The sequence below is a fragment of the Notolabrus celidotus genome, chromosome 6 (genome assembly GCF_009762535.1).
Source record: "Notolabrus celidotus isolate fNotCel1 chromosome 6, fNotCel1.pri, whole genome shotgun sequence".
In the NCBI taxonomy this organism is placed as follows: Eukaryota; Metazoa; Chordata; class Actinopteri; order Labriformes; family Labridae; genus Notolabrus; species Notolabrus celidotus.
This window is the reverse complement of record NC_048277.1, coordinates 25,671,260-25,694,275: the sequence shown is the minus strand read 5'-3', so window position 1 is coordinate 25,694,275 and position 23,016 is coordinate 25,671,260. Positions and strand designations below refer to the sequence as shown.

Sequence of the window (23,016 nt, the reverse complement as noted above, 5' to 3'; positions counted from 1 at the left end):
CTGTCTCGCAGAAAGGTCTGAGGGGGTAGGAGCCCCGGCCTGGGGAGGCAGGGGCCCAAAGTGGGGAGAAAGGAGGAGAGAAGAAAGGCATAAAGATAGAGTTTTAAGGAAGAAGAGTTGAGTGAGTTGGAAAGACAGAGAGAATGAGGAAGAAAGGATGAGTTAAAGAAAGGTTGATGGAGATTGAGTGGCGAGACAGCAGAAATATGTAACAGATGAATGGTAAGTGAGAGATAACCACAGGTAGAGAGAGTGGAGACAAAGAAGAAGAAACACAGAGGTAATCCATCCGTTGTGTGCCAGAATGGGAAGAGAAAAGGAGAGACAGAGGGAAAGAGAGAGTTTTGAGGGAGGAGGAGGAGAAGGACGGAGATGAAGTAAGGTAGGATCGATGCGGCGCAAGCAAAGGAGGGAGCGTGACCACATGACCAAACACGTTAAGCAGGAAGGAAACGCGTGAGGAGCAAAAAGGAAGGATTGAGCAGGAGTAGGAGTGAGAGGAAGAATGTGTGAAGGAGTGGAGGAGTGGCCAACAGAGAGAAATAAACAACAAGAGCAAAGTGTGAGGATCACGGTCACTCTTTTCAGCAGACACTGTTGAAAACCGTGGGAGTGGGAGGGAGGGAGTGGGACAGGTCACGACCACTTAGACCAGGGACGGCTCAGGTTAGGCATAAGTGTGTGTTTGTGTGTGTACGTGGAACTTTGTATGAACTGCATATGAATCATTGAAGTGCCTTGAATTGCACAGCTGCTGTGTGCAGCATTTGAAAAGCTTAGGTACATGTCTCAATGAACAATCAACACCCACATGAGGAGAACATTGCTCTGATACCCACGGTAACATGCAGAGAATGCATTGAAAATGCTTAATGATATTGCAATGTTAAGAATATGCTGGCTGCGTAGCTTTATGATATTTTCAGTGCCCTGCAGAATCTCCAGCTTTGCTATAAACTGGCTGAGTCTCTCACATAGAATAAATGTGTTTTGATACTGGTTACAGGCTGAAACCAAATAAAATGTGTACTGTTGTGGAATAGAGGAGAGAAACAATCATAAAACCAGTGCAGGATAGTTGTTGGAGAATGAAATGCAGGACCATTTCTGCACATTTAAGTGAAAATGGAAACATTAATGAAAAGCAGACCAGAGGCACACTGTCATGGATGTGCACCCTCCTTCACAGGTCCTTCTGTTGTAAGTAAATAGTATGATCTTAGTGTCATTTCTTATTTTGGCCACAAGGGGCAGATAGGATAAATGGACACAAGTGAATTCTTCATTGGGCCACTTTTCAAGATAACCATATCCTGCACTCTTTTTCAGCAGGAAAAACATCAATGCTCGTTCTTCTTTGAGATACACAGGTTCTACGAGACACTGAAAAAATGATGCTCTGACAGCAGGAGTAAAACTGTACACAGAACAAACATCCACAAACAGAACCCTTCACAGCAAAGCACACTCATTTTATACTCTGCTTGCTTGTCATAAGGTGCAGCACTGAGCTTTGAATTGACTGCTTGGAGGTACGTGTTGAACAGCACTCACTGATGTGTGGTGTATGAATGTGTATCCTGCATCTCTGTGTTGTTTGTATGGAGGAAAGTTGACTGTTTTTACAGGTAAGACTGAGGCAGAGGTTGAGACAGGGGCAGATCAGGGCTCTTTTGGGGGGCCAGTCTGGGGGGGCCGTGGGCCAACTGGGAATTGGGTACTCACAGAACTACTTCCACATGGTCCAGCGCCCACTGGTCATGTCCTGCACCTTCATGGCGTGGCTGCCACCACCGCAGCATCACCCCTTTAACCCTCGCCTCTCTGGAGAGACCATGGAGACATCGTTGGGTCAGTGATGATCAAGTTTGATAATTATGAAAGAAGCCTCAGAGCATCCTAATGAAGTACCATTATCAATGTCATTAGTTCATATAAGGCACCTGTTATAAAGGGTAGAAACAAGTTGCAACAGATGGCTTTGTTAATGATAAATAACTCATTAATTCCTCTGTGATGACAACTCCTATTAAGAGCTGACCTCTGCAATAAAACAAGGCTGCAGAGGCGTTGGAATAGACTGAATTGTTGATATCTCTAAAAATGGTTTAATAACTTTTGATCAATGACATTTTCACATTTTTATAGCTTAGTAAAGTTGATTTATCATCTATAAAGCCACTATTCACCTCATAAAACCTTTAATATCTATGCTGGATGAGACATTGTTCTGACTTAAGCTGAGAATGACTCACAGTGGGATGTTGTAGGAGACTCTCTGTGCCTTTATGAAGTCTTTGGGCTGGTGCTGGGCTATAACATGCCAACTGACTCCATTGTTGACGCTGTATTGCAGCAGCACAGCCCGGTCGACTGTGTCAGTTTGATCCAGAGCTATGTTACAGCTGTCTGTCTGTGCAACACTACCGATCTGCAGCACAAACATGATCTTACTGTAGGAGAGACAGACAAGACAGGGAAAAGAGTTAAACAAAATAGCAGTTTAAAAGACTAAGCAGGTGCAGAAAATAATCTGCTCCATCTATGAGGGAGGTCAGTGCTTGTCGTTTTCATTAGTGGATGTACAATACGTTTTAGTAGTACCTGTACCTGGCTCTAGTGAGGTCCAGCGGTTTCGTTACTGCCTGCCTCATCTTACAGCCATTGAAGTAGAGCGAGTCTCCATGGGCATGTGGTGACAGCTGCCCACAGCCACTGCCCACCCCTCCCCCCTGGATTAACTGCCAGCTCTCCTGAGACACACTGCCTGACTCAAAGTTGTCCTTGATGGAGCTCGGCAGGTCGCTACTGGAGAGGGAGCAGTCGTCACCTGTTGAGATGAGATGAAACAGAGACCAAGGGATTCAAATAGAAACAAATGTTTTTGTTTTTTTTAAATAAAAGCATAAACAAAGCAAGGACATGTATCAAATTGAAAAAGGAAATTTGTTTGTATCTATCAGTCTGGGTATAATATGCTGTTTGTGGCCCACCATGATGTCCCTCATCACAGATGCAGACCACTCCACTTGTACAGTAGCCGTGACCACTGCAGAGCCCTGGACATGCTTCACCGATGTAAACATGGTCCACTCCCCAGCTCTGTCGCTCCCCCGTCCCTTCCTTTTGAATCCAGCGAAACTGGGTAGCCCTGGAAGATTACAACGAATAGCAAAGCTTACATTGGTTCAACAAAAGTCACTTGAGTGATTTGTTTCCTCTTTCCCTGCTTATTTTTGATTCAGGGGAAAAGTTAAAGTTTGTGTTCTCCTACCCTGAGGAGACGTGGTCTGGCAGCTGGACAGTGACCCTGGTCCACGTTGAGCTGTTGACCGGACTGAAGATTGTGGATTCATGGAACTGGAAGGGAGAGCAGCCCACATTGTTGACTGAGGAAGGGAGGCACTCTGACTGTACCAGCTGCCATGAGTCTGACCTAAAAGGAGAGAGTGAAAGCTGAAAACTGCCCATGAGAAAATTTCTGAGTATTTTTGATACCAAATGTTGGATGTAGTTTGAGGCTTTTTGTGTGTGTTACCAGACTTCTAGCAATGACATCTAACATCATGTGTATGAAAATGAAAATGTTCCAGACAAGCTAGAATTGTATTTCCTGTACTGTCAGTTTCACAGCTCTTTAATGACTCTTTAAGCCTCTCTTAGGTGTTCCTACCTTGCATCCTTCCTGTACTGCAGCAGGACAGAATGCTGGTCTTCACAGGTGTCTGTCTCACAGCCAACAACAATCTGTATCAAGAGGAAAGGTGAACACTAAAAAGTAAGGCCTCCAAATTAAAAATAACTTTGTACATACATTTTGGCTCTTCTGCAGGTCTTTACCTTAAACTGTAAAATATATCCAGGCTGCACGATGAGCTCTCGTGTTGCCAGGATGTTGTGTGTCCTGTCTTGGTTCTTATTCGGCCAGTACAGGTGGAAGGAAGGGTTTCCACAGAAACCGGCTGTGCGCACAGCATTAGGATAGAAACTCCAGCTCTCCTCATGAGAAACACCCTCTGGTGAACGACAAAAAGAGTCCAATAATAAATTCGTAGGTCATGTAGATGAATTGTCAGGGTCTGAATAGATCAATCGACTTACCATCATCAAATGTGTCAAGCAGGGTGGATGGGTTGATGTCCGACCCCCCCACCAAGATGTTGTCAATGGCCCACTGGGCTCTCTCCAGGCTTGGAGTGGCAAGGCCAGAGGATATCGTAAATGGTTGCCACCAGCGCAGACGAGTTGCGTTTGTCAGAGCTCCTTCTGGGAGGACGATATAATCTCTCCTCACAGACACATACTTCAGATAGTCCATCTCATGCAGCAGGGTCCAGGACACACCTGAGGGATGGAATAAGAAAAGAAAGACAGAAAAAAGAAGGGAGATCATCAGAGGGAGAGAAGATTATAAACTGATGATGGTAGAAATGTAAAAACACACAATGAACTGTCTGCATGAGTGTTTTAAATTGTTACTGCACCTCCATCAGTGGAGTAGTCCAGCAGTACTCCTTCTTTACGACATGTCGGACGATGGCACATTGTCATGTTATCTTCGCTTCCAATTCTGGCCCAGTACTCAACAAACCTTTTTGCACAGGAATGTTGAAATGCACTTAGAGAAGAAAATTATTTGAAGAAATAAAAAAACAAATCTCTCATTGAAGTTTTTTTTACTAACTTTGCTCCACGAAGGTCCAGATCAGCAGTGACAGCCTGTCTACCATCAGCCCCTCCAAAGTACAGGGCTGTTCCCTCCACCAACACACCACAGTCTGTGCAGGGTCTACCACCCTCCAGCACCTGCCACTGAGGCCCTGCTGCCCCCTCCCAATCAAAACGCTCCTTAAGAGATGCCTGTGAAGAAAAAAACATCTAAATCCCTTCCAGTCTTGGACAGATATATCTCCCTGGAAATTGTCTTTCTTATCTGATTTTTCAGCTAGATTTCTTTTAAACCAAGTGAGAGCTAAAATCTACCTTCAGAGCAGTGCTAGCATAGCAGTTTGGTCCAGTGAATCCTGGGTCACAGAGGCAGCGCTGATCCAAACAATCTCCATGTCCCCCACAGTGGCTGTCACATGCCGGCCCGATGTAAAAGTTCTCCACACCCCACTGAATGTCGGAGTGCTGCTGGTAAAACCGGAATCGCACTGCACTGTTGGAAAAAAAAGGAGATATTAGCAAAACAACATGCTTAACATTTTCAGGATTTATATGGAAATGATTGTATGTTTTGTCAAAAGCGTGAGAAAGAAGCTGTGAGGTCGAATGACTCACGTGTCAGCCAGGCTGTCGGGGAGAGGAAAGACAGCTCTCTTCCAGCCTTCAGCGGGGAAGAACACTGACGGCTGGGAGACCTGACCTCCACAGCGGGGGTCCGCAGGCAGGCACTGAGGTACCAGGTACTTCCAGGTCACACCAAAGTCCACTGAATACTGCACATGAATTTGCCTATCTGCATGACGCTCAGGAACAATGCAACCGACTGCAATCTAATATCACACACACACACACACACACACACACACACACACACACACACACACACACACACACACACACACACACACACACACACACAGATTTACACAGGGTAATGTCACCCTCATAGCAACACATGTAACACTACATTAGAGAAATGAACTTTATTATTGGAGATTAGTTATTTTAAGCTCATATATATTACCTTAAACTGCATGACCCAGCCCTTGTCAGGGATAATATCATGTGTGACAGCATACACCTCTCGCCCATCAGCATTGCCACACACCATCACTCCATCAGGAGAGCTGCAGAAACGCTGCACTGAGCAGTCCTCTGAGAACAACCAGTGATCGCTCACTGAGAGCAAAGAAAGAAAAGAATATTAGATCTCAGTAAAAGCAAAAGCGTGAATTAAGTATGGCTCTTGAGGAACTTCATATGGATTGTTTTGTGATACACAAACAAAATCAAATCATTAAACTGCCACATGGATTCAGTTATACCGATAGGTGTTTCCTCTTGTTCGCTGAGCTCCCCGATTCTTCCTGACGTCTCATCAGCTGGAGCTCTCTCATGGTTTGGAAGCGCCACCCCTCCAAATGTGTCAGATATCTGTGCTCGTGGGTCTGATCCTGCAATAAGAACGTTATCCAGAGCCCAGTCACTGTGGTCCAGTCCCTCATGTTGAGGCTGCCACCAGCGCACACGCACTCCTTCCTGTCGGGCAGCAGGGGGCAGCAACACATTCACAAACCTGAACAGAGAGAAAAACAAAAAGAGGATCAGTTCTCTTGCTTCACTATTTTGTAAGTTATTTTGGAAGCAGTATAGCAACCATGTGTTGTTTACATAAAAACTCACCCAGGCTTAGTGTATAGATCATAGAAGATCTCTGTCAGCAGGTGCCAGTTAATTCCTCCATTCAGACTGTACTCCAGAAGCACACCCTGGTTACGGTTGCTTGGTTGGATCATGCAGCCGTACATGAAGTAGAACTGGATGAACTCAGCGTTGGTCAGGTTCAGGTCAACTGTCACCAGCTGACGGCTGCAACTCTGTGCACAGATAAATAAAACAATCAGATAGGATTGGTCTGTAGTGTCTGTGATTTCTATTTGCTGCATCATCCCTCCAAAAACAACCAGTCTTAAAGTCTCAGAGATTTGATGTTGAGTTATTTTGTTAAAGTGGACATTTTTGAAGCCCCCCCCCCCCCCCCCCCCCCTTCTCTCAAAAAAAGTTATGTCATCTAGCTTGAACTAGAGTCACAACTTTTCTCGAACTTAAGCCAGATCCAGACTATCTCTCTTAAAAAGTATCCCTTGCAGTGCTTCCCTCCAAGATCAGCATGTCAATACTCAGCTGCTCTAAGTGCTTCAGGGAAAACTTGAGCTGTACTTAAAGCTTGACAGTTACTTACTTTGCAGCCTTTTAATAAACAGATTACTGTAATACTTGAAGAGGTATATTTCAGATACTGTTACAGCTGTTTTCTTTCTTGAATCAGCCTATCACAGCGTTTAGTTTTCTTTAAAGCAGAAGTTTGCTCTTCAACTACCAAGCCTGAGCCATAGGCCTGATGAAAAACTCATGTTAACATACAGAAAAAGTCCTTGTCCCGGTGGAATATAGTTAAGCATTGAAAGAAATTAGTGCATACTGTAACTGCTCCAGAGGATATGTGACAACTCTTCTTTTCAATCATTCTATGAATGCATTGCAGTGTTCTTATCCTTCATGAAGTCCACAGAAAAGAAAATGTTTTAACTAAGAAACAGATGGAAAATGGAAAAGAAAACACATAAGAGGGTGGTATTTGTATACTTACCCCACTGAAGTGCAGAGCAGCTCCAGAGGCCACAGCTCCACACACAGTGCTGAGTTTTCCACCAGTGAGGATGTGCCAGTGGCTGAGTGAGGGCGCTCGACTAAAGCTGTCCTTCAGCTGCGATGGAAGAGGAACCACAGGCTCGTCACAGTATTCTCCTCCCCACTCTGGATCACACCTGGGCAGGATGAGTCACATACAAATAATCTGAATTAGTTCAAGATCAAAATGTACTCACTTTGATACCACAACCCAAAGATTATCACAAAGATCAAATAAAAACATGATTCCACAAATGTAACTCTGTGAACACATGAATAAACTCACAGAACATGGGGGACACTTAAAAAGTGATTCAGAGATTATGAAAATAAGACATTTCACACCCTTTACACAGAAATTCACATTAAAATGTGATGAATGTATCAGTCTACTTACACACATGAGCTCTGTTGGCAGCGTCCATGTCCAGAGCACATGTCTGGGCAGCCATCTCCTATGTAGAGATTATCCAGAGCCCAGGTCTGCTGCTTATCAAAGGGAGCCTGCTGGAACCAACGGAACCTCGTGGCTGGAGACCTGAGCCCGTAAATTACACAGATACATTTCATGGGTTAGGGTTTTAAGGTTAATTTAAACCAAACAGGATGGAATTAAACAATAAATCCAGACATGGGACCACAAGATTTGTACCAGATTGTGTTTCAGCCTGGATGTGTGTGCAAAAAAAAATGGGATATGTTTAAATGACATATGTTTGTTTATGTGTCTGTGCCAAGTGGTAACCTCCGGTCTAAAAATATGAGTCCAATGCGGAAGTGTAAAAAAAACTGCAGTTCATCAAGGATCCGCTTGAGGCTAGCTCCAGGGGTACTGGACGTCACATACACATGAATGGGAAAAAGCCGATCTTTACAGCAGGAATAGACATGTTTACAGCCTGGTACAAAAGACGAGTGTAGTCTGGATAGCTCATTTCTTGATCGGCTCACACTGTACGGGGTGATTTTTTTTCTAACGCAGCAATTTCGAAGATATTGAGATTACGATTCTTCCAATGAGAGGCACAGCTGACTGCAGGAACACTGTAGCTGTTGGCTAGGAGGCTCAAACTCCGCCTCTTTACTTCACACTGGCTCAACAGCAGCAATTTGGCTGCCGCCGCCGATTGACCTTAAACAGCTCTTCAGAAACAGATTGATGATGTCACGGATCCTACGTCCATATTTTATACAGTCTATGTTCTGTGCAAGGTATGGAGCAGTTCTGACCTGGCATATGAAGGGATAGGCAGCGTAACACGACCCCACTTGTTGTAAGTGTCCGAAACCAGCAGCCTCTGTAGGGTGTAGGAGGTGCAGTCAGGGCTTGTAGGCAGACAGTCTCTGACCACAGGCTGCCATGACAGGCCCAGATCCAGAGAATACTCTAACTCTACAGCTGCAGAGGAAAGAAGACAAAAACAACTTTAAACATTTTAACACTCAAGAAACAAGCAGGAACAACTCACAACATTACGACCTGACAGCCTGAAAAATAAGGTAAACGTTGTCATTTACACATCTTGGTTGACTAGAAATAGATCATCTTGGCCTGAAGTAAATATTAACAGTCATTCAAGCCCTTTATATGGATAAAACAACAGATTAATTTATGAAAAAAACACAAGAGGCAGACAAATTGATAATAAAACGATCCTTTTTATGTGCTTACAGTAGCAGGAGTTGGTGACGGAGCAGGAGGCAGAGAAGTCAAACTGGATGAAGGCATCTGGACCCAAACTGATGTCAGTGGTAACAGCATAGCGAGTATTAGACTTCTCTATGAAGGCGAAAGCAGGCCCATCAGAGCCACAAACAGGCATCCTGGTTCCTCCAGGGTGGAGCAGCCATGAGCGCCCGTCTATGGAGGAGAAATCATCTTCCAAAGGTCCCCATCCACTGGCACTGCCCCCTACCACTACCTAGGGAATCATAGAAACATATTTTCAAAGCTAATGTAAAGAACAGTACATTCAAAAGGAATTTGTGAGAGCAATAATGAATTACTAGAACCATAAAGTCTCCAAAAATTGATGGTGGATGGATCCTCACTAACTGTACCTGGTCAATGACCCATGGGCTATAAAAGTGTCCATTCTCAGAGGGCTGCCACCAGCGGAGGCGAGTGGATTGAGTGCGTGCTCGCAGAGGGATCTCCAGAGCCACCAGTCGAGCTTGATTACTGCTGTTGCTGAAGAGAAATTCCTGGAGAAGACCCCAGGTCAGACCTCCATCCAGAGAGAACTGGAGCAAAACTGGCTGAGAGCGAGGGTCCGGAGCAGCCTTACCACAGCCGAGGCGTAGGAAGAACTGAACAAATCTGTGAAGTAGAGCCAAAAAAAAACATGAATTCAAGATCAAATTGTGTTGATGGTGTATACGTCTGAATTTGTTCAGTGCTTTTCCTTGTTTGGTGCAGCTGCAGCTCTACCTTGCATTTGACAGATCCATATCAGTGGTGACCAACATGCGCAGTCCGTCCTCGCTGAAGAACAGATGGTTGCCGCTTGACATGATACCACACTTCCTGGATGGTTTACCACCGCTTAGTAGTCTGAAGCGCTCAGCATCCACAGCTCCCCCTACAGAGACAACCAGTACAAAAACAAACACACATGAAGCAACGAAGCTACGGTTGGTAGTCGTGGAAAACTAGCATGAATTTGAATGTAGCATTTCCCCAGGACTCCGTCTAACCCCTCCACCCTGCCCTCGGAGCTCCAAAACGACACCCCCGCTCACATGCCCCGCTGATTCGCCACATATGATTGTGACTGATTCAAAACCGATCCTCAGCACATCGTTTGTGTTTTGCACTACGTGAACTCATTTCTCACTCAGCGGTAAGAAAACACCAAAACATTATCAGAGTGAATGTTAAAAACACAAACAAAGATGAAATGAACGCGCAGTAGGTGGGCAGAACGGTGGGACGAGATTTGATTGGTTTCATAATTTAGCTCCTAAAGGCGGGGATTGGTTGGTGTTTCCCCAGGTTTACTCCGGCTGTAGATGGCGGCTTTTTTTTCACTCTTTTTTAAGAACACATTATGTATTGATTGCCATCGGGACATAACGATCATTTTAACCAGTTTAACAAAAAGTGTATCTAAATCTGACTACCAACCGCAGCTTTAAATATAAAAGCTGTTATATCAGCATTAACTGAAGACTGACAAGACATCAGGAACAAAATAAGGCCCAGAGTTGCAAAAATTGTTATCATACAAAGGTTTCAAAAGGCACTTGATTTTAAAGCAGAATATTGTCCTAACTCTTTAAAATAAAAACCTACCTTGGAGAATGGTAATAGTTGTAAATGTGTGATAATGTAAGAATTGACTCTGAAGCTCCTGAAGCATGAATCAATTAACTTCCTCTTTTTTGTGCATATTTAGTTTATTTACCTTCAAAGTCCTCTTTGAGGAAGTCAGGGTTGGGGGTGTCAGGCATAGAGCAGTCAGATCCAGAGTAGCCGGGATCACAAACACAGTGGGTGCCACCAACACAAGCGCCGTGACCATTACACATGTCCTGACACTGTGGGCCAATGTAGATGTTGTCTAAAGCCCACGTTGGAGGATTAGAGCCAGTTGAAAAGAAACCCTGATACCAACGGAACCTCACTGACCTGAAAGGATACAGATACACAACGATTAAAGATGGACAGATTTTAACAGGAATGGTCATTAAAGAATCTGAAGGAGTCTGTTTTGATTTCAACATCTGCTCTACAAGACGTATTCAGTCTTACCCACAGAGGCGAAGCTTGCCAAAGTGAATGACTTCCCTCCTCCAGCCCTGAGTTGTTCCAGGGAAATAGATGCTGGCAGGATGGAGCTCTGTGGAGCACAGTGAGGAGGGTTGGGGTGCACCGGCACACAGGGGCACCAGAAGGTGCCATGTGGCACCAAAGTCACGTGAGAACTCAAGACGCACTGGATTGGCAGACGAGCTCTCAGCTGTGCAGCCCACATTTATCTGGAGATAAAGAATTATACACCAGCAGAGAGGATGAGCCATGATTTCTGTGTGGAATGCGTAAGTACGAAGGTTGTTGCTCTGGAAAAGAAGTCATCAAGGCTGTGTGCGTACCTCAAACTGGATGATAGTGTTCTCATTTACGTCAATGTCCCTGGTGGTAATGGAGTGCTCTCCAAGCTCGCTGGAGACAAACACCATGGCTGACTCATCCTCTTCTCTGCATCACACACAAACACACAAGATTGGTCAATTCTAAAAAACAGCCTTTTGCAAATTTGATCCCCATCGGGCTCATGAATAATATAATAACACAAACACTTTCATCATTAATATTCAAAACTAAATGTGCTCTCACAGTCCAGTCTTCTGGTAGGGACAGTAGAGGCCAGTGTTCCCCCCAGGGAAGAATAGCCAGTTGGACTCATTGGGGCCCTCCTCAAAGCTGTCTATAACCACTGGTGTGTTGTGTAAAGAGCTGCCATCAATGATGAGATCATCGATAACCCACACCTCCTCCTTTTTACCTGAAGGGCAGAATGTTGTGAAGATTATTTCCAATTATGTTAACAGGTTGAAGTGTGAGTGTTAAGGGGAAAAAAACAGCCAAGAGTTGCCAAGAGCATAATAATGTGTGAACAGCATGTATCTACTCACCACTGTTGTAAGGCTGCCAGAGTCTGAAGCGGGTGGCGTTGGTCTGAGCACTGGCTGGCAGCGGCAGGTGGAGGAACAGAGTGTCAGTGGAAGCTGGGAAGTAAAACTCATCCAACATCAGCCAGCTGATTCCTCCATTCACAGAGTACTGCAGCAGCACTGAATGAGAGCGCTCAGGGACGCCTGCAAAAAGATTAACTATTAAAACAACAACCTGCAGAAATAACAACATTTCAATCAAAAACATGGCTCAAGCTGAAAAACACAGAACTAATGTATTACCTTTCGTGATGAATTTGAAGGAGAACTGGATGTACAGAGTGTTGGTGCAGTCCAGATCCCGTGACACTATCATTCGCATACCATCCTGTAGACAGACAGGAATTGCATTGTTGGCCAATGATCTACAGATATCAAGTTGCATATTTGTGATTTAATTGACAGGGTTTACTTCGTATGATGCTTAGGACACCTACCCCTTTGAAGATGAGAGCCATGCCAGATTTAAGAGGCTCTCCACTCAGAGTTCCCCTCTCTGCTCCATACACCTCAGGCCATGTCTCCTGTTGCAGGTTCTCATTAAAGTCCTCTCTCAGTACAGATGGCAGAGGGACCATAGGCACACAGTGTGCACCTCCATAACCCTTGTCACATCTTTATGATCAGAGAGGAAGTAAAAGTAATGGTATGTAAATTTACATTCAGGCAGGACAATGACCAAAGATTAAAATTAACCAGCGGTGCAGAGATTTACTTACACACAGCGTCCGTTGTCACACAGACCATGACCGGAGCACATCCAGGGACAGCCAGGAGCAAGCAACACGTTATCAAGAGCCCACCCTTCTGCTCCTGGGGTGAAGTGAGTCTGAATCCAACGGAATCGAGTTCTGGGGGAACTACAGGATTCAACAGGAAGGTATGAGTTAAATAACCTTGAGCACATTTAGAAATGCTGACTCATTTCGGATATAAAAATAAAAACACGTACTTGGCAGCACTGGGCAGGTAGACAGTGATTCTCCTCCAGTGTTTGTACTGGGTGGAGGTATAGACAGAGCTCTGAGTATAACCAGCACACCCGATGGCTGGGGGTACACACTCTGGAGTGATGAGGGACCAGTGGTGGCCACAGTCTGTGGAGTACTCCAGTCGTACACCATGGGAGAAGGAAGTGGACTTACTACAGCCCATACTCAGCTCAAACTGCAGGAATGATGAGCCTGACACCTCAAAGTCCCAGCTCTCTGCATATCTTGGCTTCTCTGCAGACAGAGTTCAAAAAGTAGCTTAAGCTTTTGGTATATACTTGACAATGAAGCCTAAACAAAATGCATGCTTGTTAATAGCACTTCAGGAATCAAACCTGTAATAGTAATCAAATTAAACAGGACTGCTAACTCCAGTAGGATGACTAAACATTTTAACTTCCTTCAACTGAAAACAGTATTATTAGAAACATGAGGTCAAGTCGGTTCCTGTCTTAAGTTGATGTGTCCACCCTGGCAGAGCAGGCACAACCCCATCAACCCCCTGTTTTCCCTAGCAGTGCAAAACAGTCAATATAATCCTGTTGCAGATAGATTTGAAAAATAAGAGGTATTAGAGTTATGTTGAAATGTTTGCATGTTCAGGGCATGTGAGAAAGACTCGGAGTGTGACAGTCAGTGTTCACACAGGGGGCATGGGAGCTGTATGTTTATATTTGTGTTGCCAAATAAGTCTTGTTGTACATGCTCTTACTGTGCATGATAAATGAAAGGACCCAGTTGTAATGTAATATTTGCATAAAGTAAATGTGCTCACAGCTTGATGCAAGCATAAATAACAGGCAGGATGCTCATTCAGGTTTGCTCTCATTAATTATTCAGGATCCACGGCACCACAGTAAATGGGTTATTCAGTTTCAGCATGCTGCGTGCCTAATACAGTGATGTCACTGTGCAGCTATTTATGTGGTTTGTTGAGTAACTGTGTGTGTATAAATGTTTGTGAGAGTGGTATACTAAATGTGTACTTGTATGTATGTGAGTACATACTTTGATCTTTGATATTTTTTTTATTATAAAAGTCAGCAAGGCAGTCCAGCTGTTTCACAGTAACATCCTCTCATTGCATTCATTCAGTGTAACACACTCACAATAAAATACTCCTTCCCTATCCTTGCAGGCAGTTATGCACATCTATCGAGTCTCTAGTCAGAAGCCGTGTGCTCGTATTGTTTGTGTTGACAGTTGTATATTTGTATATTTGTATAACTCACTGTCAATGGCCTCAGAGTTGAAGGTAAGTGCTGTGTCCAGAGACAAACAGTCCACAGTCACCTCCCCGCCCTGAATGCGGTACCAGTTGTGCCTCAAAGGGGTGGAGCCATCAAACTTGTCATGGAAACCAGTTCTGGAGCTGTCGTTCATACCGATCAACACATCATCCAGAGCCCACTGAGCAGAGTGTTTCCCTATAAGGATGAACAGAAAGAAGTGGAAATAATTTACATTTTGATATTTAAGTACAGCTGTTCTGTCACTGCTGGGTTGAGAACCATGTTTATGTAACTAACCTTGCTGTGGCTGCCACCACCGAAATACTGTGTAGGGGGTCTTGGCTGCAGGCGGAAGCTCGATAGTCACTACCTGGGGCTCCAAGAAGGAACTGAAGTCCAGCTCCCTCAGGAACTGCCACTGGACACCATTGTTGGTGGAGAACTGGACAAGGACACCTATGATCAGGAATGAAAAAGAAGAGTAAGCAGAACTTTAACAGGGAAGTATTTTGCATAGATACATGTACAGAGTGAGTGAGTAATTTTAGCAGTATGTGAGGAGAATGAAAAAGTAAAAAAGGAAATGCAACAGAATTGATAACAGTCCAGCAGCCTGATTATTTGAGACACACTGTTAAAGAGGCTGGCAGTGTTTTATCTGTCGCACCAGAATCAATCAGACGGAGCCTTCAGCACTGCCGCAGGCTAGAGATCCACTATCAGCTGACTGATGTGCAGAACAAAACAGGAAACACTATACTTTGATTCTCCATTACCCAAAACTGTGACAACAAGGACTAGATCTGTAGCTACATATCCTTAAGAGGAGCACAGGGCGAATCAAAAGCAAAACGTAAAAAGGAACAGATGGAAACAAGCCAATAGTGAGAGGAACAAATCAGAAGAGGGTGCTGTAGAAGATTGCACTGTTAAAGAACAGCCACATGAATGCAGCAGAGGGCCTGAATACACTATGTGATAGTTACCTTCATTGCGAGAGCGAGGCCTGGTGCAGGTTGGGCCCAAACTCTTGCTGCCAATTCTTATGTAGAACTGGACCAACCTGTATGTAAAAAGTAGCAATTACATTTTCATTTCTGTTTCAGCATCCATAGATTTAACTTTTTTTTCTTAACTAACAGAAAAGATATAAATACATATTAACTCAGCTCACCTTGTGTTAGTTGTATCTAGAGGAACTGTGTGTGCTTCTCTCCTCCCAGGACTATTGAAGTAAAGTGCTTTGCCCTCACCGATGATGCCACAGCCGCCTCCAATGTGTCCCCCACTCAGGCTCTGCCAGAGTGGACTCAGCTTACCCTCAAAGCCCTCTGTCAGCTCTGGGGGACTGGCTACTGCTGGGACACAACTATCCTGCTCCACTGTGGAAAGAAACAGGAGATCATTATGGGAGAAAACATAGAGAGATGTAAACTATGCAACTTTTTCTTATTCAGTTTCTCTCTGCAGTATTGGTCCATGTACCTGTGAATCCCATATCACAGAAGCAGACTCCAGAAATGCAATCCCCATGTCCCCCACAGTGATTTGGGCAGGGCTCAGAGATGTAGACCCCATCCAAGGAAAAAGCAGGGGCATCTCTGTACACACTGCTCTCCTGGAACCAACGGAACCTGGTTTTACTGAAAAGACAAAGGGGCCATTTTAATTATACCAGTAAAGTTTTATGAAAAAGTTCACTGTCTGTCATATAAGGGAATCATCAGTCAACTTAGGGAGCAATAGCTACCTGGCTGCAACATTGCGTGGTATGACCACAGTGACCCTGGTCCACTGTTCGAAGTCTCCAGTGTTGTAGACAGTTGGCTCTCTAAGCTCACGACCACTGCCTTCACAGATACCTGCCCCTGGGGTTCCTGGGTAACAACCCTCTCTCACCAGGGCCCATGTACGACCAGCATCATGGGAGTACTGCAGCAGGACCGGAGCAGATGCGCTGAAGTCTGACTCGCAGCCTATGTTCAACTAGAGGAGGAAAAACACAGGGAACACTTCAGTGCTGATGATGAACTGGATTGTTGGAATGAGCTCTTTGTAATATCTTCTGGTTTTATAGGTTTCATATTTTTCATGTAGGTACCTTAAACTGAAGGGTGTAGCCAGGACGCAGGGCCAAGTCCCTGGTGACGGCCACCCTATCTCCATCAGAGCGCCCAAACACCATGGCAGAGGGTGTGGGGGCACAGAAGCTGTTGTTACTTTCCCTCTCCATGCCTTCATTTCCCAGCATCAGCCACACACTCATCTGGTTCAGAGGGTAGTCGAAGGCTGGCTTCTCATAAAAGTTCTGTATAGAGAAAAGACAGGCGAGTTTATTGTAGAGGGCAGGGTTAACAGGTAACAGCTTCTGCAGCAGAGCTGATTTTCCGTTGGATAAACACATACACTTCTTGGAAGGATTTTATAGCTGTTCTGTCTCAGTTTAGCTGACATTTTCCATTACAACATAAGAAGTGAAAGCCCAAGAAAAAGCTGAAGCTGCGTCACGAGGTAAGAGCAAAAATAAAAACTCCCCACAGTGAGTCCTGACCTGTGGCAGAGTTGGATTGGCCATAGGGATGTTGTGTTTCTCCCTCTCTGACAAAATTATGACATCATCAATTGCCCACTGGTCATATCCGTCCCCAGAGTGAAGAGGCTGCCACCATCGAAACCTTGTGGAGGGGGTCTTAGAGACCAAGGGAAGCTCATAGTGGACAAAACTGGGCAAAAAAGAGAAGGCAGTTAATTGATGATTAAACATAATGTAAGAGGAAATCAAAAGGAACTGTGAGATCACATAAAAAGTTGAATTTGTTCTCCTCTTTTCATGCAAAGGTTTCTCACCGGGGTTTGGTGAAGTCAGTGAAGTACATCTCTGCGATGAGGCCCCAGCTGATGCCTCCATCGTTGCTGTACTGCAACAGCACTCCCTCCTCCCTGCTGTCCGCCTGGTTACACTCTGCCCAATCTCCGCCCACCCGCAGGTAGAACTGAACAAACTCCGCCCATTCAGTGTCCAGGTCCCAGCTCACCAGCTGCCTTAGCCCAGCCTGACAACAACACATACATGAAGTAGACAACGTAAAGGGATGTCCCATTTACACGGTGGCATGGCGACTTTCCAGCAATCAAAATATAAATACTGTCTGTTTTGCCAATATCTTCAGCCTTGGAAGAAATGCTACTGCAAAAAAAAAATGGAAGTCTGTTTCCTAGTAACAGCTGCAGAAGTAAACCTCAAGCCAATTGTAGTAATTCAGAAAATCTTTCAAGGAAGAGGTCCAGAGGTCAACTGTTTTTGGCAGTACAAAATAGAAAGTAATCAAAGATTGCATTCACGGCCTCGGCCAAGTTTGCACATTCCTCAAAATGAGTAAATTTTAAGAAACAAATTTATTTTATATTTTTGTCTGGATTTAAACCAGTGCTTAGGCACAATTATGGGATTAGTTTGCCTGATTTCCATCTCAGACGTAGGTGCTTTAGTTCATAGTAAATTATGGAAATGTTCAAAATCTCAAGTCATCAAAAATTGTTGAGAAAGTTTTTAGAGCTTCATCTTGATCTGGACTTACACCATACATTAAATCAGTACTTAGGACCCTATTGTGACTACCTGGACACACCCACGACTGTTAGAGGCTTATATTTTCTAGCTCTTCCCGAGTCTGGTCAGAACTGAAGAAGCCTTTCAGAGGAGAAGTGAAACGTCTTCAAGAATTTCTACCAGTCCAGTTGCCTTACGGATCAGGCTTTGGATTACCATAACCTGGATGACTGAGAACCTTCACAGACATTAAATCACTTGTTTTCCACAGTGTACATTTAATCAAAATGTTACTACTTAATTCTGTTAGTTCAAACTTCTTTGTTTCATGCCTTGTTTATCAACTGAAACATGAAGGACTAATAACTGTAATCTTGAAGAGCAATTTAAGAAGTGTTTTACCTTGCTAAAGTACAGTGATGATCCAGATGAGACCACCCCACAGCCCATGTCAGGTGTGACCACCTCTCCACCAATCACCTCCTGCCATGTGGCCAGCAGTGCATCCTGTGACTCAAAGTCAGAGAGTACACTGGAGGAGAGTGGGGAGGAGGGCTGGCAGTCTGTTCCAGAGAAACCATCATCACATCTACAACAGAGGATATAAGAAAGAAAATAATAAATCCACAAATGTATCTTCATGGACTTCATGTTAGGGGGCAACATGTCGGTGAAAGCTGACCTGCAATGCCCGTGGTCACACCAGCCGTGTCCGTGGCACATGTTAGGACACTGCTGGCCGATGTAGATGTCATCAAGGGCCCACTCATCCTGTTCTCCATAGTAGTTCTGGATCCAGCGGAAACGTGTGGCACTAGACCTGGACACAGCAGGCACAAAGACACACACATTACAAACATAGTCTTATTAGATTCAATGTATTAAAGCTGGAAAAAATCAACATAGTCAGGAGGAAAAACAGTTTAAAGCTGTATAACAATAACAGACTACTTCTGTTTATACCAATGTAGTGTGTGGTTCCTGTATGTCACCACATCCTCGTGTTATTCTCACTAATCTACCTCTCCACTGGGGATAGAGACTTGTGGATTTAGTTTAAAGATTAACCTTATCACATCAGTGTATGTCAATTTTTCTATGTGTGTGGTATGTGTGTGAGTGTGTGTGTGAGTGTGTGTGTGAGAGCATCTAGGAGTGATGCAATTGTGTGATATGAATGTCAGAGAGAGGGCAATATCATCACCGTTAAAGGTAAGCTGCAGATATGAATGTGTGTGCAGTGTGAGCTCATGTTTGTGCATGTGAATGTCTATCGCTGCATGCTGTTGGGTGCATGTGCAGCAATGATAAATGTTTGTAGCAGTGTAGATGGTCAGGTATATTGGGGATTATATAGCATGGAGGTTTCCTGGTCTGCTGCATTAGTGACTTATTTCAACTGAGACACCTCCTGTTCATACAGAGCCAGCCACGACTGTTTTATTATCATTTACCGCCATGACCCTGTGACCTCTCATAACAGCCTGCAGGAGATTAGACCACCTTTATTTAGGAGCTGGTAGAAGAAGGAAATGGAGGTGGAGGTCAGTGAGGAAGGTTTATGTGATTAGTTGAGTTGATAAATGGTTGAGCTAGGTCTGGTTCAGTACATGTACCTCTCATGAACTGCTTGGGATGACTATATGGTATAAGTCTTCAGTTTGTTACCCCTTCCCACAAGTAAACAAGTACATCCTGCAGCTTTTAAAATTTTTGCATTACATTTTTGGTTGACTTTCTAACACGTCTAGTGACATAATTTGAGCTCCAAGAGTGGCTTGAACAACTCAGATAGCTAGAAGCTACAGCTGGAGGGGCCTCCGATATACCTGGAAATGATCATTCATGCTTTTGTTTCATCCCAACTGGACTATTGTAATTCACTTTTCACCTGCCTCAGTAAGTCATCCCTCCATCATCTTCAATTAGTCCAGAACGCTGCTGCAAGGCTGTTGACCAAGTCTAGCCGGACAACCCACATCACCCCGATTCTATCTTCCCTACATTGGCTTCCAGTTAAATTTAGGATTCATTTTCAGGTTCTTGTTTTTGTGTATAGAGCTCTGCATGGTCAGGCTCCTGAATATATCTCCAACCTGCTCCACCCCTACCTCACCAGTAGGTCACTCAGGTCTTCTGACCAGGGCTTGCTGGTTGTCCCTCGAGCTTGTCTGAGGACAAAAGGTGACCGTGCGTTTGAAGTGGTGGCGCCAACATTGTGGAACGCTCTTCCTGTAAATATTCGCTCAGCTGTCTCTGTTGCCAATTTTAAAACACTCTTAAGGACACATTTATTTAAACAGGCCTTCGACTCACCTTGTACAGACTAATGATTTAATTATGCTATTGTTTATTTTAATGTTTTATGATTTAATTTTTAATTGAATATTTTTCCCATGAAGCACTTTGTGATTTTATTCTATGAAAGGTGCTATACTAAAACTTACTTACTTACTTACTTACTTACTTGTAGAATGATTATTTGACATTTTTCAGTTCCCGGTTAGGGTGTATTCAGCCTTAAAGAGAGAGTGTGCATTTCATTTGTGTTGGCCCCTTAACTGAATCTGTTCAAAATATTGCTGAGTTGCAACCCCTTATCTCCACAACATGAGTTTTAATGGCTATAAATATTTGACATTGCTCAGGTGATGACAAAGGTGTTGTCCTTTAAGTATGCATATTTTGGGCAACACTCAAATGTCATCTCCTGCTTCGTTGTCTGCACTGAAGACACAATAGGTATCTGTGTGTTATAGGGTGAGACCGAGTGTTCCTGTGTTTTGAATAAGAATCCAACAGAAATTAATATTAGTGCACTAGAAAGTACTCAGAGATGGCAAACAGAATCTGATTTGTCGTTTAGAAAGTGTTGAACATTGTGAATGTTTCTATAGTTGTGTATGAATGTGTGTGAGGGTTGTGTGTCATATTTACCGTTGTGAGCACATACAGCTAATAAAAGTTATAGTAGAGTGGAAATTAAAATGTGAACAGACAAATATATGATCCACATTTTTTTAATTTACTTTTTTAAAGTTATATTTTTGGCCTTTTTGCCTTTATTTGATAGGACAGCTGAAGAGAGACAGGAAATGTGGGAAGTAGAGAGCAGGGGAAGACATGCAGGAAATGGTCGACCGGACGGGAATCAAACCGGGGATCCCTAGGACAAGGACTGTGGCCTCTGTATGTGGGGTGCTTAGACCGCTAGACCACCAGCGCCCGATATGATCAAATTTATGAGGCACTCAAGGGTTAATCATCAGTTTATGTTTGAAATCTCCCAGAAGCTTGAGTATTTCATCAGGGTTTGGTTGCTGCTAATTTCCAAATCCTGTCTGGACGTGGAAACTTTACGTTCTTCATTTTCTGCAGAATGTCAAACCTCTGACTGTGTTTCGGGTCTATTGTTCTTTAATGGAAAAAGCAGCATGATCCAAAAACAGAAAACTCTTATCTCAGGGGGTTAAATCTTTTCTTCTGTACTTGTTTCACTGATGTGTGACTTACCATGTCTTCTGAGGCAGAGACAGAGTGATGCGTCTCCAGTCTTTGAACTCAGATGGGTGGTAGACACTGGGAGCTGTAAACTCAGAGCAGCTTGGCATGCCAGGCAGGCAGGCCTATGAGAAAGAAGAAAAAAAACCCAACCATTTTCCCTTAATTTTGGTAACAATTCATGGACTTTAAAAAAAAAAAATCATTTTGGATTTTTCTCGTGGCAAAAGTTCTTCAGAGAGACTCATGATGTTCTGCATAATCACCCTGAGGCTGCAGTAGCCCCACAGTATAGGCACCGAAAAGGCCAAAGCAGGATTATGCTATCTCTGACCTTGAGCACTGGAAGACAGGATTAACAGTATGGGACATTTAGAGAGTTACATTCTGGGTTTGCCAGAAGACTGCATTTTGGTGCACATGGGAGAATTAGAGAAAATTCACTGATGGAGGAATCATTACGCCCTATTCAATTCCAAAAGCAATGAAATCTTGGCAGATACTTTGATGCTTTATGAATATTTATGAGCCAGTTATGATCACAGAAAATCTTTGTTGAATCACGGGAAGATAATCTGCTTGCTGATTTAAGTATTGCCATGTATTCGCTAATAGCAGGATGATAAAAAAAGGTAATTGCGATAATTCCTCATCTGAAAAAAAAAGTGTCACATTTAAAGACTCTCATTATTTACACATTATTACTGAGGCTGTAATTGGTAAATCAATATTCATGATCATGAATAAGTGATATGTTTCCTTGTCTCCCTCAAGGATGACTCTCAAAAGTTTTAGTCATAAGAAAATCTGTGAGTCAGGCTTCGAATTGTAAAGGGATTAGACGTTAAATTAACTTTGACATGGGGAACAAAGTTGAGAATATGTCCCTCTCTTTACCTCTTTGACCAGGTGCCAGGTTAGTCCATGGTTGGTGGAAAACTCCAGACGGACCTGGGTGTCAATATGAGGGGAAGGTTCACGTCCACAGCCCATGACCAGAGAGAACTGGAGACTGTAGGACGCTCCGATCTGCATCGACTGAGTTTCCACATAACGGATACTGGAGCCAGGGCTGGGCTCGCCAGAGAAACTAGATTACAACATGGAGGAAGGTTGCAGATCATAATTCAAGTCATATGCACAATCTGTGTGCCTGTCTGTCAACTACAGGCAAGTAGAATTTTTGAAAATCTGTGTAATGTACCTTTACATAGAAAAACAAATGGAAAAACTGGACACAGGCTTCCCAGAACTGATCGCCATTCCCAAATCTTGAGTAATTATACAGATCATTACTTTATGTCTCTTACCTAAGGGTCCAGTCATGCTGGCAGTAGGGCTGGACATGGCCGAGATAGAAACCGAGACTCTGGGTGACGTCCAGCACGTTGCTGAAGTCGAGACTTATGGTGTTGAACAGCACAGAGGTCATGCTGATTTCATCCAGGGCCCACACATCGTGTCCACGACCTGAGTGGTATGGCTGCCACCAGCGGAACTGCACACCAAACTTTCGTGCACCAGCTGGGAGTTCAACAGACACAATCCTGTTTGGGGAAAAGAGATCATTTCACTGGCATCCTTTGGATGCACTGTGCCCTATTATAACTGCACAGTTCCAAGGCTGGTATAACAGCAAACAGTTTTGTAAGAATTAATCACACAAGCCGGCTGAACTGTGACTCAGACTGTGACTCCAATCTAA

General features: G+C 43.9%; 1 protein-coding gene across 1 annotated transcript in view; it reads right to left on the bottom strand.

The window, feature by feature from the left end:
* reln (reelin) overlaps positions 1-23,016 on the bottom strand; it is an 83,047-nt gene that overhangs the window by 3,205 nt on the left and 56,826 nt on the right. Inside the window, exons 20-63 of the mRNA XM_034685146.1 lie at positions 22,622-22,858; positions 22,209-22,401; positions 21,324-21,436; positions 18,493-18,630; positions 18,213-18,399; positions 17,108-17,313; positions 16,812-16,983; positions 16,362-16,568; positions 16,011-16,246; positions 15,746-15,903; positions 15,435-15,642; positions 15,247-15,323; positions 14,558-14,716; positions 14,261-14,455; positions 12,989-13,262; positions 12,756-12,896; positions 12,474-12,651; positions 12,280-12,364; positions 11,998-12,180; positions 11,699-11,867; positions 11,455-11,560; positions 11,114-11,340; positions 10,767-10,990; positions 9,791-9,941; positions 9,421-9,679; positions 9,032-9,281; positions 8,590-8,758; positions 7,757-7,897; positions 7,319-7,496; positions 6,352-6,545; positions 5,994-6,244; positions 5,693-5,847; positions 5,284-5,498; positions 4,984-5,161; positions 4,685-4,860; positions 4,485-4,591; positions 4,102-4,344; positions 3,841-4,016; positions 3,674-3,747; positions 3,275-3,436; positions 2,994-3,151; positions 2,605-2,830; positions 2,256-2,453; positions 1,726-1,824 (exon numbers count right to left, since the gene is read on the bottom strand). Coding sequence (XP_034541037.1) covers positions 1,726-1,824; positions 2,256-2,453; positions 2,605-2,830; positions 2,994-3,151; positions 3,275-3,436; positions 3,674-3,747; positions 3,841-4,016; positions 4,102-4,344; positions 4,485-4,591; positions 4,685-4,860; positions 4,984-5,161; positions 5,284-5,498; positions 5,693-5,847; positions 5,994-6,244; positions 6,352-6,545; positions 7,319-7,496; positions 7,757-7,897; positions 8,590-8,758; positions 9,032-9,281; positions 9,421-9,679; positions 9,791-9,941; positions 10,767-10,990; positions 11,114-11,340; positions 11,455-11,560; positions 11,699-11,867; positions 11,998-12,180; positions 12,280-12,364; positions 12,474-12,651; positions 12,756-12,896; positions 12,989-13,262; positions 14,261-14,455; positions 14,558-14,716; positions 15,247-15,323; positions 15,435-15,642; positions 15,746-15,903; positions 16,011-16,246; positions 16,362-16,568; positions 16,812-16,983; positions 17,108-17,313; positions 18,213-18,399; positions 18,493-18,630; positions 21,324-21,436; positions 22,209-22,401; positions 22,622-22,858 — 7,833 coding nt within the window. The remainder of the gene's footprint in view (positions 1-1,725; positions 1,825-2,255; positions 2,454-2,604; positions 2,831-2,993; positions 3,152-3,274; positions 3,437-3,673; positions 3,748-3,840; positions 4,017-4,101; positions 4,345-4,484; positions 4,592-4,684; positions 4,861-4,983; positions 5,162-5,283; positions 5,499-5,692; positions 5,848-5,993; positions 6,245-6,351; positions 6,546-7,318; positions 7,497-7,756; positions 7,898-8,589; positions 8,759-9,031; positions 9,282-9,420; positions 9,680-9,790; positions 9,942-10,766; positions 10,991-11,113; positions 11,341-11,454; positions 11,561-11,698; positions 11,868-11,997; positions 12,181-12,279; positions 12,365-12,473; positions 12,652-12,755; positions 12,897-12,988; positions 13,263-14,260; positions 14,456-14,557; positions 14,717-15,246; positions 15,324-15,434; positions 15,643-15,745; positions 15,904-16,010; positions 16,247-16,361; positions 16,569-16,811; positions 16,984-17,107; positions 17,314-18,212; positions 18,400-18,492; positions 18,631-21,323; positions 21,437-22,208; positions 22,402-22,621; positions 22,859-23,016) is intronic.